This window comes from Cololabis saira, chromosome 21, assembly GCF_033807715.1.
Source record: "Cololabis saira isolate AMF1-May2022 chromosome 21, fColSai1.1, whole genome shotgun sequence".
NCBI lineage: Eukaryota > Metazoa > Chordata > Actinopteri > Beloniformes > Belonidae > Cololabis > Cololabis saira.
In genome coordinates this window covers 12,513,973-12,532,756 of record NC_084607.1, presented here as the reverse complement: position 1 = coordinate 12,532,756, position 18,784 = coordinate 12,513,973, and the positions used below count along the sequence as shown (strand labels likewise).

At 37.4% G+C, this 18,784-nt stretch overlaps 1 protein-coding gene across 1 annotated transcript; it reads right to left on the bottom strand.

Moving 5' to 3' along the window:
* Positions 1-677: 677 nt before the first annotated feature.
* lmx1al (LIM homeobox transcription factor 1, alpha-like) lies at positions 678-18,701 on the bottom strand. Its single transcript, XM_061712203.1, has 9 exons — positions 18,450-18,701; positions 16,520-16,608; positions 15,473-15,659; positions 5,040-5,272; positions 3,965-4,128; positions 3,735-3,812; positions 3,535-3,658; positions 2,530-2,685; positions 678-2,360 (listed from the first exon to the last, which is right to left on the bottom strand). Exons 1-9 carry the CDS (start codon positions 18,491-18,493, stop codon positions 2,203-2,205), a joined length of 1,233 nt encoding a protein of 410 aa, XP_061568187.1. The 5' UTR covers positions 18,494-18,701; the 3' UTR covers positions 678-2,202.
* Positions 18,702-18,784: the final 83 nt, after the last annotated feature.

Genomic DNA, 18,784 nt, shown 5'->3' with positions numbered 1-18,784 from the left:
ATGGCATAAGGGATGGAAAGGGGGGATGGCAGTTTTACAGGGGGGATAATTTTGACCGTTTTTATTTCAGGGGGAAGGCCATGCCCCCTCATCCCCCCCCAACTCAAGTACTGGTTATAGCAGTATAACTTTCAGACTTTGAGGGGAATATTTATATTTCTTTATACTGTACTTCTTTTGCACCTGAATTAAGTGACTTCATTAAAATGTAACATTTATAGCTGCTTTTGCGAAATGTTGTCTGGTTTCTACTGTTTTTTCCTGAACAATTTCAGTGAATTGATATTAGACATCCATTACTCATCTGGTGTCGTCACCCTCTCTTGTTTGGTGTTGTTTATGTCTTTACCTCCTTCCTTTGCCCTCTTCATGTCTTAGTCATAGTCAAATATTAAACTGGAATGCATTTGCTCCCACACAGACGTTCCCGACTATTCAATGACTAAGAATTAGGGAGTCTGGGAAGAAAGGAGAAGGAGACGACTGTTCACCTCTAATCAGCAGGACTACTGAGAGAGACCGAGGGAGGATGTTGAGTAATGAACCCTGTGACTACTAAGCAGAACAGACTTTTTCTGGTTCAATTATTAAAGCTTTGGGAGGAGCACTCGAGGGGAAACGGGTTCCTTTTGTTTAAAGTGTATCATTGGTTCTTGCCGTAGGAGCAAGTGGTCTGCTCATCTTCATTTATTGTATTTGGGACAAATAAGGCAATTGTGGTTCAAAGATAAAACTGTATTGAAGATACAGCAACATTACATTCAAAGCACATCACCTTGCAGTCACTGAACAAAAAAGTAAGTTAAGAACTCAGCTAATACCACACAAATAAGTTACATTCACAATGATATCACTATAAAAACACAATAAGTCAGTTATCAGAGTCGAACATAGTGTCAAAAGAATACCACAGACTGTAGCCAATCACTGGCGTCTAATTAAACAAGTATCATCCTAATCCTATTTTATTCTGCACCACTTGATGAATCTATTCTGATGCTTTCAGCAAACATTTCTAGCCAACTCAAATTTGGAAGTTAGTTCTTTAGACCCACTTTTTGGCACATAAATATTTAGGTTTATATCATGCTACAGTTAAAATATTTGCTGATTATCACAGATGGTACAAAATATCTACCCAACAGCATCTAGTATGGATTGTGTGACAAGGAAATGATTATAGAAAGTGATTACAACAATAAATTGTAACACAGTCATAGTCACATTTACATTTTGAAAACATGATCATGTACCCAGTATTTTTAAATTTGGGACATTACAGAAATTTTGGTTGCAATTTCTAGTATTGTTTTATAATGCTTACATTATAAAGGAAAAGGTAAAGCAAAAAAATGACTTAAATAACCCTGTTTCTGCGTAAGGCTCTTCAAATTACCCTGTCGTATGATCTGTCATTTAAAATTAAAAAAAACACTAAAAAACACATTTTTTGGTTCAGAATATAGCTGTCATGCATTATCAAAAATTAATGATGTGGTTTGAAATAAATATTTTACACACAGAGTTTGCAATTTATGTTTTTGATACCAATGGGAGAGTTACATTGTCTTATCCAGCACAATATCCTGAGTTGAGGCTCAGGTTATATAAACATACACACTAACCTGAGAGAAAAATTCTAGTCCAATCTGTATACATTATTGTATACAATGCCATCATTCACACATCTTAATTAAAACTAGTCCTGGCAAAACAAGAAGTCACACATTTAACTAATATAATTTAGATCCTCAGCTGCACATAAGACCTGCAAAGACTCTTAAATACATGTAACTTCATTGATGAATTCACCGTCATCACTTATCTGTAGTTCATGATATACATATTGGTAGGTGTAAGTATCATTTTATCTATTTATATTGTTGGAAAGTGCTATGAAATATGTTTCACTGAATATAAATACAAGAGGAGAGATTAAGGTCCATTGTATTGGACATTTGCAGTGTACTTCCAGCATGTGATTCCTATCTACATAAGGGTATGGGAAATGATGCTTATTCACATAGTGATATTATGACTATGTCAACCATGTGATGTTATTAGCCGGTATTAAAAGCTCAGGTGGGCAGTGTATTTATAACGTAGAGTGATTCCACAGGCATGTTAATGGATAGACTCTATTAGCTGCATCTCTGAGGTGAACAGTGGAACAGGAGAGGAAAGAGTGACAGTTTATGAGGGTCAGGAGGCAAAGTAGGAGTTCTGCATGGAGTAGAGACGGTCGATGGGGTTTCCCACTCGTCCTGCCATGAGCGCACCTTCCCCTGTTGCTAAGAGACAGTCGCCTAGGTGACCAAGGCTTCCATCGCTGTCTAAATCGTGGAAGACCGTCTCTGAGTCTGCAGTTTAAAAAAAGAAAGAAAAAAATAGTCTTTACATCTAGATTGGAGCAGTGTTTAGATAATGTCAAGGATATACAATACAAACAAGTGTGGAAAAACAAGAAAGAAAAAAATTACATTTCAGAGGCACGCAGTTTGAACGTGTAGGTTTAACCTCCTCTCTTACCATAGGAGTGGAGTTGCTCACTGTTCAGCTGAGGTGGTGTAAGCCCATGTCGAAACGGCTCTGCAGCATAAATGTTGGGGTCCAGAGCAAGTAGCTGCTGGCGGGGCAGCGATGGATATCCCAGCAGCCCGTCCATGCCATGGGTACTAGACCCATCTGTTAAAGTGAAAGGTGAAAATTATTTCTTTCTTTCTTTCTTTCTTTCTTTTTGTATTTATTTATTTATTTCGATCACGTGCTCAGTATGGTACACTCATTCATAACATGTCGTGTAATCATTTGGATCGAAAAGGAGTAGGCTGAAGCTCTGAGCTTATAAATGCCTACCCTTTAACCTTCACATTATTATTATTTAAACTTTCTATAACAAATGCTTTCTAGCATTTCACCCAAAAAAGAAGCAAACACGAAAGAAAAATATATGTAACAACAAAGAACCAGTAAGAAAAGAAAAAAAAAAGGAAAAATAAATAGTAAATAGTCCTGATTAAAACAAGGACCAAAAGATCAGTAATTATTACGTGCATAATTCCATAATTCTCTCTCTTGCGTTTTATCCTTTAATCTTGTTGGTATTTACTAATCATGATGTGTTTTAAACTATTTTTGAACTGTATGATGTTTTTACTTTGTTTCAGATTATCTGGCAAGCTATTCCACAACTTAACCCCTGTAACTGAAATACACATACTTTTAAGTGTTGTTTTAACTGTTGGTTGTTTGAGATTATGTTCCCCCCTTAACTCATATTGCCCATCTCTATCCTTAAACAGTTTTTGTATGTTGCAGGGGAGTGAATTATTCTTTGCTTTGTATATTATCTGTGCCGTTTTAAATTCAACTAGGTCAGTCAATTTTAGTGCGTTTAATTTCCAGAACAAAACATTTGTGTGATGATAAAATCCTACATTAGTTACGATTCTTATTGCTTTTTTTTTGCATTACATTGCTTTCATTGCTTTCTTTTTCTCTTTCTCTTTCTTTCTTTCTTTCTTTCTTTCTTACCCTCGCTGTCATCATTGCTTTGGCGGCCCCCTCTGCTCGGTCCTCTCCTGCTTCCTCCCAGTTGTTCTTGTTCTTGTTGCTGCTGCTGCTGCTGTTGCTGCTGTCTGCGAGCTATCTTTTTCATCTAAGACACAATATCAGACACTGCTCAAGGGTAATATGAGGGGGAGCATTTCTCTAAAAAGTGTACTAAATCTTACCTTGGCTCTCTGATTTTGAAACCACACCTGCACAACACGCACCGTCAGCCCAGTCTCAGCAGCCAACGTCTCCCTCACCTGCAGATAAGAGTTTTCATTGCTTTCAAAATATAAACGTGATTAACTGTTTTTTTTTAGACAGCTAGACTCAAGAACAATGAAGCTTGGAGGGAGAGTTAGGAAGTATTTTGTGGAATACATTTCCAGTGATAAGAAGTTGATTCCCCCACCTTCCGGCACGGTTTAGCTGACACTTCAAAGGAGGCCTTGAACGCTCGCCTCTGCTGTGTGGTCAAGATGGTGCGCGGTCGTTTTGAACGCTTATGCTCCTTGCCTTCATCACCACCTTTCCCACTGCCAGATCCCCCACCACCATCTTCATCCTCACTTTTAACTGATCAGAAAAAAGAAGGCGACAGTCTTGAGACTAAAACCCTCTGCTTTCCCAATAAAAGGTTTTGTTAAAGGTCCTTGCTTTTACATTCATGATACCATGAATAAGAACTACATAGTTTTTAACTTTGACCTGTACCGTGTACGTGGTCAGTACTCGAGTTGAGGGGGGATGAGGGGGGATGGCATCCCCCCTGAAATAAAAACGGTCCAAATCATCCCCCCTGTAAAACTGCCATCCCCCCTTTCCATCCCTTATGTCATTTCATCAATGAATGTGGTTTTACTGCTATTTCAACATTTAGAGTCATCACCAGAAAAATAACACCAGAAAAATAACTTATTTGACAATTCTCACCTGTTTCAAGTAAATTTTCACTTGAAATAAGTAGGAAAAATCTGCCAATGGGACAAGATTTATCTTCTCATTACAAGCAATAAAATCTTGTTTCACATGCAGATTTTTCTACTTATTTTAAGTGAAAATCTACTTGAAACAGGTGAAAATTGTTGTTTTTTCCAGTGATGAGTCTTGTTTTAAGTGTAATGAGATTTTTTTTACTAAAATTAGACATTTTAACTAGAAATAAGACAAATATTCTTGTTAAGATTTTGAGTTTCAGAAGTTCAGAAAACTGTTTTTTATTGTTGTGTTTTGATGTATTTGATGTAAGCCCAGTGGATATTTAAAGCTTACAGAAGGCTGCATTTAACTGCTGCTAAGTCATTCCTGCAGTATTTCTGCAGGTGTTTTGGTCACTGCTATTATTTGTAATATATTATATTATTTGTAATCAGCACAAATTATCTGTCCCCATATGATAAAATCCACCACCCCCCCTGATTTTTTTTTTACAACTCGAGTACTGTACGTGGTTAATGGTAAGTACTTGTGTAGCAAACACACGTTACCTGATTCGGTTGGCGTGGGACTAATAGCGGCCAGCATTTCCCTCTCCTTTTCATAGTCCATGCGACAGAGCAGCTGGCCTTCTTTCAGCACGAACTCATCACCTCTCTGCAGCCGGCGTTCACACTCACAGCAGCTGAAGCAGTCCAGGTGGTACACCTGGCCTAGCACGCGCATTATAAGCTCAGAGCGTCCAACAACTTGCAGGCAGGCACTGCACTTTCTTACAAAAAGCCTGCAAGTACAAAGAAACACAGACACATGGGGTTAGATTTCCATTCATCTAAGTTAAAATTAAAGAAAAGAACGAGTCAGAGGTGATGAAATGAAAGATGAAACCACAAAGAAAGAGTTCGAAAGCATTTACTCTGAGCTCTAATTATTCTAGGGATTAATATAGTCTCTTAATTAAAGGTTGTATAAGCATTACCCAATTCACAGTGCAACAAGGTGAACATCTGTTATGATGAGTTACAGTCGAGTCTATTTTACATTGTATTTTGTTTTTCTTCCTTGTGACAGCAGATGGCAGTAGTTAGCCTATTGTGAGGGAAACGTCTGTTGTATTTCCCTTCTAAGACCTTCACTGTTGGCAACTGTTAAACTCCAGCATATCCTTATACCACCCACGATATAAAGGTTCTTATTTAACGCTATGAATAAAGCTTAAAATTGATTTTCTTTTTGACAGGTCCATTGCTTCTCCATATGTCCACTTTAGCCCTTCTGTCCCACTAGTTCTCCTCCTGTGTGATGTTATAACCCTTCAATATCTCTCCTGCCTCACAAGCTCTTCACATCCCTATTTCCATTCAGAGAGCCTAAGTCTGCCTTTAAATTCCTCTCAAATCCCTGTTCTTGCACTTGGTTTCCTCCCCCTCCCTCAGTATTTTCTGCCAGCATTCCCATTTCTCCCTCATGCCCTCCCAGCCTGCCTCCCCAGTTCACTGAAACTAATAAAGACAGGATTAATTAGATTGTTGTTTAAACAGTGAGATGGCCAGACAGACGCTGTAAACTCATAACTAGGGATTGGTGATAGCATGGGGTTAATCTCTCCTCTCATTTATGCACAAAACACACACACACACACACATGCACACACACACACACACACACATGAACATAGGTGTTCTGATGTACACACACACATACATGCACAAGCGCAAGGGCATTTGTAGATGCACTCTTTGAGTATAACTTACTATATTGATGCCTGATTTGGTCTTTATCTACATAAGAGCACCGTCACTCATTTACTCATTACCATGCTGGCACCTGCCATTACATTACATATACCTTACCATCAATGTATCAAATCAACAGGAGGAATTACCTAATAGCCAGAGTTTTGCTGTCAAATGGATAAATGTATCCTTCGTGCATACACAAATAGCACCACAACAAAACATAAACCTTGGTCAGAAGGGAGGAAGAATGAAAGGGGAGGGAACACAGGGAGGAGGGGATGAAGGGTGAAGTGTTGACGCTCCCTGACTGAGTGATAGGAAGGTGTTGCTGCCCAAATCTGGAGTGTAAAGAAGGAGCCAGGTCTGCACATTAGAGCTCCTAATCTGTGATTCTGTCCCAAACGCAGCTGCTACAGCTAATCTTTCTCAATCCATCTGCCAAACGCTCTCCAAATTTCCCAAATGACAGTGTCGCCAACTTAATATCAGAATTGTGAAAGGGCCACATTTTTAACTAAATGCTTTTCAACATTTTCTTACAAGAGCATTGCAATGCACTTTCGGGAGATTTTTCCATTATTATATATATATCTATATATATATAGATATATATATACACAAATGCATACATATATTCTTGTAGAACCACTATGTCAGTCATAATATGTGGCTCAGTAGCTTGTATGCTACAGAAGTGAACCATCAATCAGCCTGCTCGGTGGAGCCTCACTCTCCATCCGAAAACACTTCAGGATGTTAAATACCTCCTTTCACTGTGTGCAATACTTAACAGAACAGAATTGTCAGAGCTTCTTGACTTAAGATTGATGATGTCGTTGGTTAAATCCCACGCTCCCTAATCGGGGTGTACACAGCACGGTAGGAATTACTCAACATGGCAAATGAAGGCTACTTGGGGGCAACCGCCACAGAGGGGGGTCTGTAAGTAGATCAGTCTAATCCCTCTAATAGAAGTATCATTCACACATGGTCCTGACCAGGGCGCAGCTTCCAAAAAAAAAAAAAAAGAAATCACTAGGAACATGATGGACAGAGAGTGATCATGCATTTGAAGGAGTATACATTTTGCTTCTCAATTTGATACAGTGAAGCCAATTATGCTCACAGATTCAAGGCTGGGCATTTAAATTTATAATCATATGTTTATTTGAGATATTTTGTTCGGTTTAAAAAAAATAAAAACTTCTAATGCAAAAATTTAAAGAAAAATGTAGTGTTTCATTGTGTTTTTTTTATTTCCCTCTCTTTTTCCTGAAAAGAAGTTAAAATTTGTAATCCTTTGAAGTAAATTCTCAACCACCTGTGCATTAATCTCTGAGACTTTCTAATGTTTTAAAAAGATTCCCTTCAGTCTCAATATAACAGTAACGGTGCATTGTATTACATATCCACAGAAGCAAAAAAATAGAGTGGAAAATAAAGACCAACTTATATAATTTGCTTTGTACAAAAGCCAAGGAAGGCTGACAGGAGACAACTAAATGTTAAATGCCATGGATTTTGAATGGACTACAATTATAACTAAATACAAGCTTGCTGATTAAGAGATGACAGAGAAGCAGAGGGAGAGGTGCTGCGTTTTATAGTATTGGTATGATCATGTCTTTCCTTTTTGTATTATTGTAGATCCCAGACATGCAAACAGAATAATAGAATCTTTGCCATTTCCCTAAGCTGTGTCATGTGGTATTGTTTTGCCTGTGAGCTCTGACAACTTTGACATTGTCTGGATGGGAATGCAATCACTCCATAAATATGTATGTGTCTCAGAGCAGTAACAGCCATGTGCTTCCCTGTATAGTCATGATAAGTATTGATACAGGTACAAGTTTGGTTGCACTGACACTGGTTTTCAGAGATATTTCCACTTGGCTTAAGTTTTCCATTAATAAGGCTAAAAAGAAGCTAACAACCCCAAAACCATGGCTCATACGTCATTATTATTCAATGCAATACCTGACCTGTTGTTCAAAATGAATTTCTTACACTCAGCGTGTGATATGGTAAGATACTGATATAATCGATTCTGAATCCCACACACTTATGACTGACGCTCGTGGCGCACGAACAATGCTCCCTGAAAATTAAGGTACAAGCAAGGATTCGGGAGATAAAGGCAAAACGAACAAATGATATGCATCAATCTTACTTTTAAGTTGCATTCTGTTTAGTATTTCTTAGATGTGTGCTTTTGTGTGTGTAAAAGTGTGTGCACACTTTTGGCGGATATTGCTCTGTGAAGCAAAATGGCTTAGAGCCAGGGTTCAGTAATCACATCATCTCCTTTTATTAAATCTCCCTGCACTGCTTCTGTGTTATTAAAATCTCCCAGCATTCCCCACGATACTTGCAGCCCTGCCACCATTCACTCACACAGAAAAAAAACCCATTGTCTTTATGCGTGCATATATATATATATATATATATATATATATATATATATATATATATATATATATATATATATATATATACACTCATAAAGACAATGGAAACATGCAGATAATCCACCTGTGTGTGCAAACACCAATAAAACAGTAACAGATGCTATCATTTGTGCCCATATACTGACCCTTGACATCAATAGTCTTAGTTAATGAGTGTTTGCTATTATTCATAAAGTTGCTATGCAATAACTGCAAGAGTGAACAGGAAATGAAATACATCTTTAAAGGCATCTCTGCAAAGACATTCAGCCGATATCAAAGTTGTACAGTCACATGTTGTGACTCTTATTAGCAATTGTTCACACTGGTAATAATAATCAGCTCTACAGGAGAGCACTGCTCATGTGTGCTCAAAGTAGCAAGTGTTTAAAGTAGCAACTAAAACCACACATGATGTGCATGCATGGACTGCTTGATGTGCGCGAGTTACACCTGATGGTACCAAGAATGAATGCTATGTGTCAGGGTGTAGATGTGTGTTCACGAGTGCGAGCGAGTGGGTGTGTGTTAGTTTAGATAAAACAGTTAATCCCCAGGCCACCAGAACGCAATATCCTGTCTGCCCGTTTCTCATTTCCTGTCTGACTTTGGCGGAGCGGGAAGCAGCAGGGAGGGGGTTGCGGGGGGACAGCGGGGCCCGTTGCCCCAGAAACAGGAGATACAGCCGGTTGGTTTGAGAAAACTCTACGCCGACATCCCTATCTCTCCCTCTCTGGTGCGACCCCCTATTCTCACTCTTTTTCCTTCTCCCTTTCTGCTTTTATTATCTCAGATTTAATAAAGCCGAGGCGAGCAGCTTGTTCTGCCATGAAACATTTATTAGCTGTCTGTTATAAAATTGTTGTGGGGGAGGAAAGATGATGGGGTCTCATCTCACATTATGCAAAAACAGTGGCAATTTAAGCTATCCCCCACCCCCCACCTCCACTTGCCTTCTCTATCCCATTTTGAACCCGCTCTCCATCACTAGGACTTTGATCTTATGTACTTTTACTTATATCATCAAATTGGTCATTTTTCAACAGTATACCATGTAAACATCCCCCGTCTCCACTTTGTTTTCTTCTGATACTTCTCTATTCACCACAATAGTTTGTCAACATTTCAGTATAGGCATGTATTGTGTAAAACTGGGATGTCTATAGATATTATAGATGTGGCCTGTTAAAAGCAACTATAATCCAATTAAAAGTACCCTGCAATACAACCAGGTGTTGCCCATGAAGTTGGAATAAAATGATTTCATCTCTTTCACGAAATGATTGAAAATGAGAAGAGGAATTAAAAAAACAGGGCTGTCTCTGATAACAAAATTATTGCAACTTTATGAGAATCAGTGTACCTCCAATTGCATTATTTAAGCATGAATTTACGTTTACGTTTTAACAAAGAAATCAATGACGACTCAGTTATCTGCATTTTGAATAAAGGTACTTTGTATCTTAATGAAACAGTTGTGAATAATTCATAGACACATGAATTGTTTCTGAAAACATAAGTCATGAGTTAGAATAAAATCCATTTACATCCTCTAATTTCTCCTTTAAAAAGCTATTTTAAATTAAAAAGTTGTGAAGTATTTTTGAAGTAATTTCCATAGTCACAAATCACTAGCAACAATGAATGTTTTGATTCATAAGTTGATTGCTGGGTTTTGAAAGTTATTATTATTAACAGTGATTCGTTAAAAGGAATTTTATTTATATATTAGATTTAAAATGGATGCTGATAAGAATAAGGATTTGTGATCCATCTGATATATCGTTGCATAATTCTATGTAATACCATTTCACAGCAGCCCATTGTCAAAATCTGTCATGGACAGCCAGAGAGTTTGCCAATTAGCACTGTTTCCAATCAGCCTCCCCACTACCTCCTCCCAATTCCCCTCCTGAGACACAAAGAGGTACCGAGTAGAGTGCGGGTGGTGGGGCGATTAAGAGAAAACAAGGGATAAACGGGGAGATAAACTGTTTGGTGTCATCACTGCTATCAATCTCAACAAGAAGGAAATGAGGTTTGGTATAGAGAAATGTTATTACAAAGCAGACAGTGATAAATGAGCTGATGGATTGAAATATATGGAGAAAAATGGCTGGTTGGGTAGATGGAAGAAGAGGTAGAAAAATATACTTTTTGTCTTCAGACTCAGGTGTTCACTGAAGGAAACAGGCTGAGAGGATACTCCATTTACGTCATTAGTGTTGGACTCACTGTATTAGTCCGGACGGCATAGGCCGCCTCTGCTATGTACTGTAGGGGTTTACTCTGCCTTTCTGCATGTGGTTACATGTTGTTTGTGTGCCCTCCACCTTCGATTGAGGTTAAAAACAAGATCTGTCTGAAGGGTTAAAGCTACCTTTTTGGACCAAGTTTTTTACGTACAGCACAGCCAGACAACTATCAGTTCTGTCTGGGCTCAGTATCATTGTGCAGGGATCACTGGTCCTATATTGATCAGTTTGGCAAGATGCCACAATGACAAAGAAAAGGCAGCTACTCTGTAAGAAGTGCAGGACACAGAGGATAAATATTCTTCAGCTGAGCAGATGAAGTCTTACAATTAATGTGTTTTCTTTTGTGAGATTAAACCAAATCGATCGTAGTTCATGGACCATGGTTCACAGTATTTACACCGGAAGTATTCCTGTTTTCCTGCATTTGGTGTATCTTTCTTTTCGTTTTAGATAGAATCAGATTTGCATTTCAGACCCCATCTTATGAATAAAATTTATGCATTATAGCATTTATAGAAAAGTCTTACAGCTCCTAAAGGATGAAGTTTCAAAGATTTTCTCTGGGTTCCACAACAAAAAAATGATGCCACAATAAAAATCTAGAAAACTCACTTAATTTATTGACCCCCAAATCCCTCAAATGATAGGTAATGATCCCTTCATAATTCCATTTTACTTTTATTTTATTTTAGTATTTTTATGTTTATTTATTGTGGTTCTTCTTGATTTATTTTGTTACAAATGGAAATTAGAAGTTTTTTCCTAATCTGAAGCCAAAAGGCCTTAGTTCCAATACATTTTAATAGTCAATGTATATATATATATATATATATATATATATATATATATATATATATATATATATATATAAACATAAACATATGTGTACTGTACTCAATGTGATTCTACTAGATTCTTTACTGTTGAACATGATTATAATGTTTGATCCAAAAAGCTGAACGATATTCACAAGCCACATTGGCTTTTTAAGTCCTGCAGAGACTGATTTACAATTATTCTCAAAGCAATGAAGCCTTCAAAAATATTAACACATGCAAATGGTGAATTAAGTCTTACCTTGCAGGCAGATAAGTCCAGATGCATTGGGAAATTGTGAAGGGAGATGTGGGGGGAGTTGTATTTAAAAAAAAACTAACTTTTGTTTCTTATTTGAATTTTTAGATTTCCTACACATTTCTCTTTTTTCCTTTATTTTTTAAATATATATTGTTCTAAATAGAAGTTGCCCTGTCTCCTTCATTTTTTAAACCAGATATGTATTTTGTTACCAAAAGATGATAAAGGGAGCAGTTTTGAAGAAAGTGGCTTTTAGCTTATCATGAGAAGGTGTGTGCCTAGAAGAAGATGTTGCTATTTCTTATTTTTTAATATCATTTTCTGAGCATAATGTCTTTGCTTGAACTGTTAAGTCTGCAAAATACCTGAGTATGAGTGTATTTCATCCACATAGGTTGTAAATGACCTCATAATTTACATACGTCATCCACTAATTCCAAACGCACTATTTAGTTGGTACAGACGATTGATCTGCCTTTGCTGCTTTGAAGCAGATGGAGCTCAATGAAACCAAGCCTTAAGTAAAAAAAAATTGAAAGAAAAATAAGCATGTGCCAATAATTCTATGAATTCCCTTAAAAATGTGGATGCATGTTCCACATTCTTGGACACGCTTATCTGTTACAATGCATGCACCTGCTCTAGATGGAGGAGTGAATAGTGTAAGGTGCTGATAGACAGACTGCAGAGAAACAAGGAGACATTGTTGCTGATCCGGTGAAGGTCACAGGCATGACTGCGTGCCAAGTCTGGCACCAACTCACACAACACGGCTACAAAATGCAACGTATAGAAGGGTAAATCAATAGCAAATGAGCTGCTGACTCTTGATTTAAATCTGCAGGTCCTTACGCAAGTAGAACAAATGAGGGTTTTCCATCAGTCAGTGAAAATGAAGCCAGTGCTTCATCCGTGGTACAGTTCTGCCTTCACTTTCCCCACTCATTTTTTCAGATGAACGTCACACACAATGGGGCTTTCATCTCCTTTCTCACCCCCTCTCTCCTCCAGATGTCAGGTACAGTGGGAGAGCCTGTGCGGCTGGATGCCGTCTGACACTTTTCAAAACAATGATAACAAGCTGCAGGCTTGTCCTTAAGCTGTCCATCCTAGGAGCTCCCACTGCATGCACACCCACTGACCACAGCTTACACCAAACCGCCAATAGGGAAAACACACTGGGACCACAAAGAAATTAGCATGGAACTGAATCATCAAACACTAAACACACCATTCTTCATTTTGCCAAAGTTCACAGCATAAGATCACTGTCAAGGGCGGTTAATTAAAACAAGATTGTGAACATTTATACATTGTCCTTCAAATCCAAAAACTTTTTTTCCCTAAGTTTTTTGACATTCTTTTTCTTAACCTCCATGTCTCTGTATCTTCAAAGAGCATGCACAATGATTGAATTGAGGGACTAAAGGTATGATTCTAAATTGCCAGGTGTGAGTGTGAGTGTGTCTGGTTGTGTGTATGTATGTGGCCCTGCAATGTACTGGCGACCTGTCCAGGGTGAACCCCTGCCTCCCGCCTGTAATTAGCTGGGATAGGCTCCAGCAGACCCCCGTGACCCTGCAAAGGATAAAGCAGGTATAGATAATGGATGGATGGATGGACTAAAGGTATCATCATTGTCAAATGTATATAATCATTGTAATATTTTAACTAAATATGTGTTTTTAAACCGGGGAAATATGATTAAGTTTGCAGACATTTTACACAATCCTTCATGGTCTGGCCCCCCCTCCACTCAATGAGTTTATTAAACAAAATCAAAACTCATCTACCAGAGCTGCCACCAGAGGGGATTGTAAAACGGCACATAGAAGAAGTGTCTTTGGGCAGTCAGCCTTTTCCTATCGAGCAGCTCATACCTGGAACACTAAACCCATACAACTAAGGAACATCACATCTATTTATTCCTTCTAAACACAAAACAGTGGTTACTTGATAATCAAACATGCTGTCATAATCTGGTATAGGGGTCAGGTTATTGTTTTTACTACCTGTTTGTGCGTATGTGCTTTTTTGTGAGCTAATTTGTTTGTGTGCTCTTGTTCTTCATTTATGTTGTTTGTCATTATTTGGAGTTATTTCATGGTTTTACTAATTGTTTGTACTCTGCACTCTAGTGTTTTAGTGTTTTCTCCTTTAATGTTTTTTATATATGCCATCAACCTGCCAGGGACTGCAGATGTAAATTAGCCTGTATGGCTAAATCTGGCACATTTACATGATGGACTCAAGTGCTCATGGTAATTAATGTGCGTTGTCCCTTTTTAAATAAATAAATGAAATTAAATAAATTTGTAACTTGGTAGTGAGATTGAGGTTATGAATGTCAGTCAAAATCGCAGTCTTATTGAATAGAAATATTATTGGAAATATTCCTCCTTGCAAACGGGAGACTGGATGAAGTGACTTGAACTTGTTTTATGACTGGATGAAAGTTAGACAACCTTACCACTCACACATTAAACACAAAAAAACAGGCAGCATGCACATATATGTGTCTGTTTCTGTTTGAAGAATAATAATAAACAAAAGTCCCACCCAGTGGCGTCAATTCAGTGGAAGCTAAGGTATGGCAAGGTTACGAGTCACAGAACTTAACTAGAGTATCAATCAACACGTCCAGCAAATACTCATCACAGAAGTCTCTATGGAGCTTATCTGTGTGGTCAAGAAAATTGGAACTTTTTCAAATGCAGTCTCGCTCACTGCAAAAACTCAAAATCTTACCAGGAATATTTGTCTTATTTCTAGTTAAAATGTCAAATTTTTAGTCATTTTTAGTCTCATTACACTTAAAACAAGAGTCATCGCCAGAAAAATAACTTATTTTCACCTGTTTCAAGTAAATTTTCAATTGAAATAAGTAGAAAAATCTGCCAGTGGGACAAGATTTATCTTCTCATTACCAGCAAAAAAATGTTCTACTTATTTTAAGTGAAAATCTACTTGAAACAGGTGAAAATTGTTGTTTTTTGAGTTTTTGAGTCTTGTCTTAAATGTAATGAGATTTTCTTGACTAAAAATTAGACATTTTAACTAGAAATAAGACAAATATTCTTGTTAAGATTTTGAGTTTTTGCAGTGTAATAACTAGTGAAATCGATCATGTTGTTCTGATTTGCATTTGTAGTTATTTTATGTATTAAATTACATTTACAATTTCCCTTGAAGCCAAGGTGTGGCGGCTGCCATACCTTGCCATACCCAATTGACGCCCCTGGTCCAACCCCTGAAGTCCACGTATAACCGTCTAAAAAGACTGATTTATGGTTCCGCGTTACAGCAACGCAGAGCCAACACCGTAGGGTACGCGGCGACGCACACCGTACGGTAAAGGCTGATTTATGGTTCCACGTTACACCAACGCAGACCCTACGGCGTAGGACCTGCGTCGATTTAACGCGGAACCATAATACAGGCTTTAGAAATGACTTGTTCTTACTTTTCGTAGTCGTGCTTGCAGTACAGCAGGCGGTCCCGGCAGTAACAGGTGCCGGTGAGAGCACTCAGGCACACCGCGCACTTGACGCACGTCTCGTGCCAGGAGCGCTCGTTGACGCGCAGCAGGAAGCGGTCGGCGATGGGCGCCTCGCAGCCCGCGCACACCTCTCCCCCTCTGCAGTCCGGACCTGCATGTGGGAGGAAATACACGTGTGGATGTAGCGAGACTCCAAAAAAAACAGGCCAAAGCCGACTGAGGTCATGCCAATTCTGCAGCCAAAAATACATTTATGAGTCCTGAAAGATTTCTGCAACCTGATGTTTTTTCTTTTTCTTTTTAAAGCTATAATAATTTGTCATCATGGACAAAGTAATTTTTACCCAATCTAATTTCACATCAATCGGAAAACAAATACAGAACAAAATCTAAAAGCCACTTATGTGTTACATCTACTATTTTGTTATAGCCATGAATCAAAATATAAATCGATCCCTCAGGAATGAATATATATATATATATATATATATATATATATATATATATATATATATATATATATATATATATATATATATATATATATATATATATATATATATATATCACCCCCCCCCCCCACACACACACACACACACACACACACACACACACACACACACTTTGCTTGAAAAAACGAAACAAACAAACATAACATGAGCATGAAAAAAAATCAGATGTTATTGTTTAAATTCTCTTGTTAAATCAACAAAAAGTGAAACATTGTTTTTTAATGTCTGATTAGGAATAATACATCACAATATTATTACTCTGCTGCTAGTTATCACTTTTTGGACAACCGATTGAGCTTTTTCTTGTTCTGTTTTTTTTTTTTTTTTTTTTTTAACCCGACGTTGAAATATTTACTCAAGACAGTATTTCTGATAATTGTATTACTCATTGTCCTACTTGTTTTTGCATCTGCATAACGTTTTGTTGATGAGACAAGACGTTGATGAAATATATATGTGTTGACTGAGGAGTTGGGCCCTTAAATGGCTAAACACTCACCAAACGGTGTGGAGGATGGAGTCTGCTGCAGGCAGGACTGCTGGTTCTCCTCTGTTTTCATCCCTTCTCTCCTTCCCTCAGTGTGATCGCTAGAGAGACAAAATGCACCATTTCTATCTAAGACACCAGCGATAGTTTAGTAACGCCCCTACCTTATAATGAACTAATTAGACAGAAAAAAATGACCCAAGAATAGTTATTAGAGATTATGAAAGTCAGTTAACATGATTTTTTAAGTCACAATTCATGGAATCAAAATCGACCTTAAACATCTTGACGGAATTTGCAAGCACGCTTCTGTTGGAAAATTCACAAATGACGTTTTTGTTTGTTTGTTGTCGTTTTTTAAAGGAAAAATGGGCTCCATAAAACAGACCAGAGAGAAGAAATAATTTCATGAAAAATCAAAATGGAAAGATTACACGTTGGCCTAAAAGATTAATTTATAATATATTATTCTAGACATGTTTCCATGTTGTTTTTGGTTTAGATAATTAAACCTATACAGCCGGTACGCTCCAAAAACGCACGCATGGCTTTGCTGCGTTTAAATGACCTTCTTATTAGTCTACAAAAGACAGAAAAAGGTGATTTCTAAGCATGAGAGCAGTTTGTTGTTGTTTTTTTTTAATTTTATTTTATAGAAATAAATGCCTTTAGATCTTTTCATTTGGGGCTTTGAAAATAAAATATGGTAATAATTAGAGGGTTCTACAAGTGTAGAAAAAGAATTGAGCATCATGGCTGTTCAGTTTCTTTAAAGCAAAACGGGTGACAGGATGTGGCTTGATTAAGTAATAAAAACATATTTCTAATATATTTTATATCCTCAGAATTATTTAGTTATTAGTCATAGAACAGTTCACGGCACAATACATGTATTTGGCCAGGATGAAGCCCATCCGAAAACAGCTGGAAGAGGCTCCAACAGATCCCCATCACCCCGGATAGGAAGAAGAGGGTATATAGCATGCATGGTAAAATAAATATAGATAAATATAAAATAGTAAATGTTTATTTTAATGTCCTACAAGTTAGCTCTTTTTTTTTCTTTGTGCCGGCTCAGATTTCTCTCATACAAAATATCTATGAATTTGTGTATTGTGACCAGTCACAATACACAGCTTTTTCCAGAAAAAAGCATATATATATATATATATATATATATATATATATATATATATATATATATATATATATATATATATATATATATATATATATATATATATATATATATATATATATATATATATATATAAAAGGCGAAGCAAATAATCTTCTGGCAACGATTAAGAAAAAATGTTAGATAAAGAGATGTAGTCAAACATCCCGCTGGACAAATGCAGTTATTGTGTTACTTTGATTATTTTCTCGTCATAAGTTGGCATTGAAAAGTTTGACGTATATATATATATATTTTCATGATGTTATATTTTTTATATGAAAAAGACAATGAACTGTTAAACATAAAAGCTTATGATGGTTCAGAATAAGAGGTGACGCTCATGCAAAAAAAAAAAAAGGAAAAAAGGCTTTAGTTTTCTGCAGAAAACCTCGTGAGGTTTCAGCTTCCAAATGGATACGGTTGCAGCATCAAGTGCTGTTAACTGACAGGATAATTAGTTATGACAGTCATGCACAACATCTGCAAACACACTAGAAAATATATATATGTTTCCTACATTATTTTGCTTTGAAATAGAAAATAATAGCCTCTGTCATATGGTACTGTTATTCCCTTTATTTCCCCTTATATTTACTGGATTGTGTTAAAAATCCCACCAAATATTTTAACATCTGAGCAAAAGCTGTAACTAGAGTCAGAAACTCCCATAAAATAAAGAAATAAAGAAAGAAACGGAAAAAGACAACGTTTATTTGTACGCCCGACTGCCTGATAACCTGTGCGAGAGTTGCAAAGTCCTACCTTGAAGTGAAACACACTCCTCCCGAAATCTCGGTTGGCAACATTAAAAGCTGGTGAAAGTTTCAGCTCGCACTTGAACAGACGCGACTCCAGCAGCCCGTCCACCTGCCCCTCACAGCGCTGCGCACCATACACATCCAAACACCATCATGACCCAAAGTACGCTCTTCTACTGTGTCTTGTTTGCTCTGGCAGCCGTGTGTGAGCTCTGACTTGTCTTATGCGTTAAAAAAGGGGGGCAGAGGGAGGAGATGGACAGACAAGGAGGGAGGAGTAAGGTGTGGAAGATGATGAGGGAAGATGATAATGCAGCCTCTTGGGAAAGCCTGATTTAT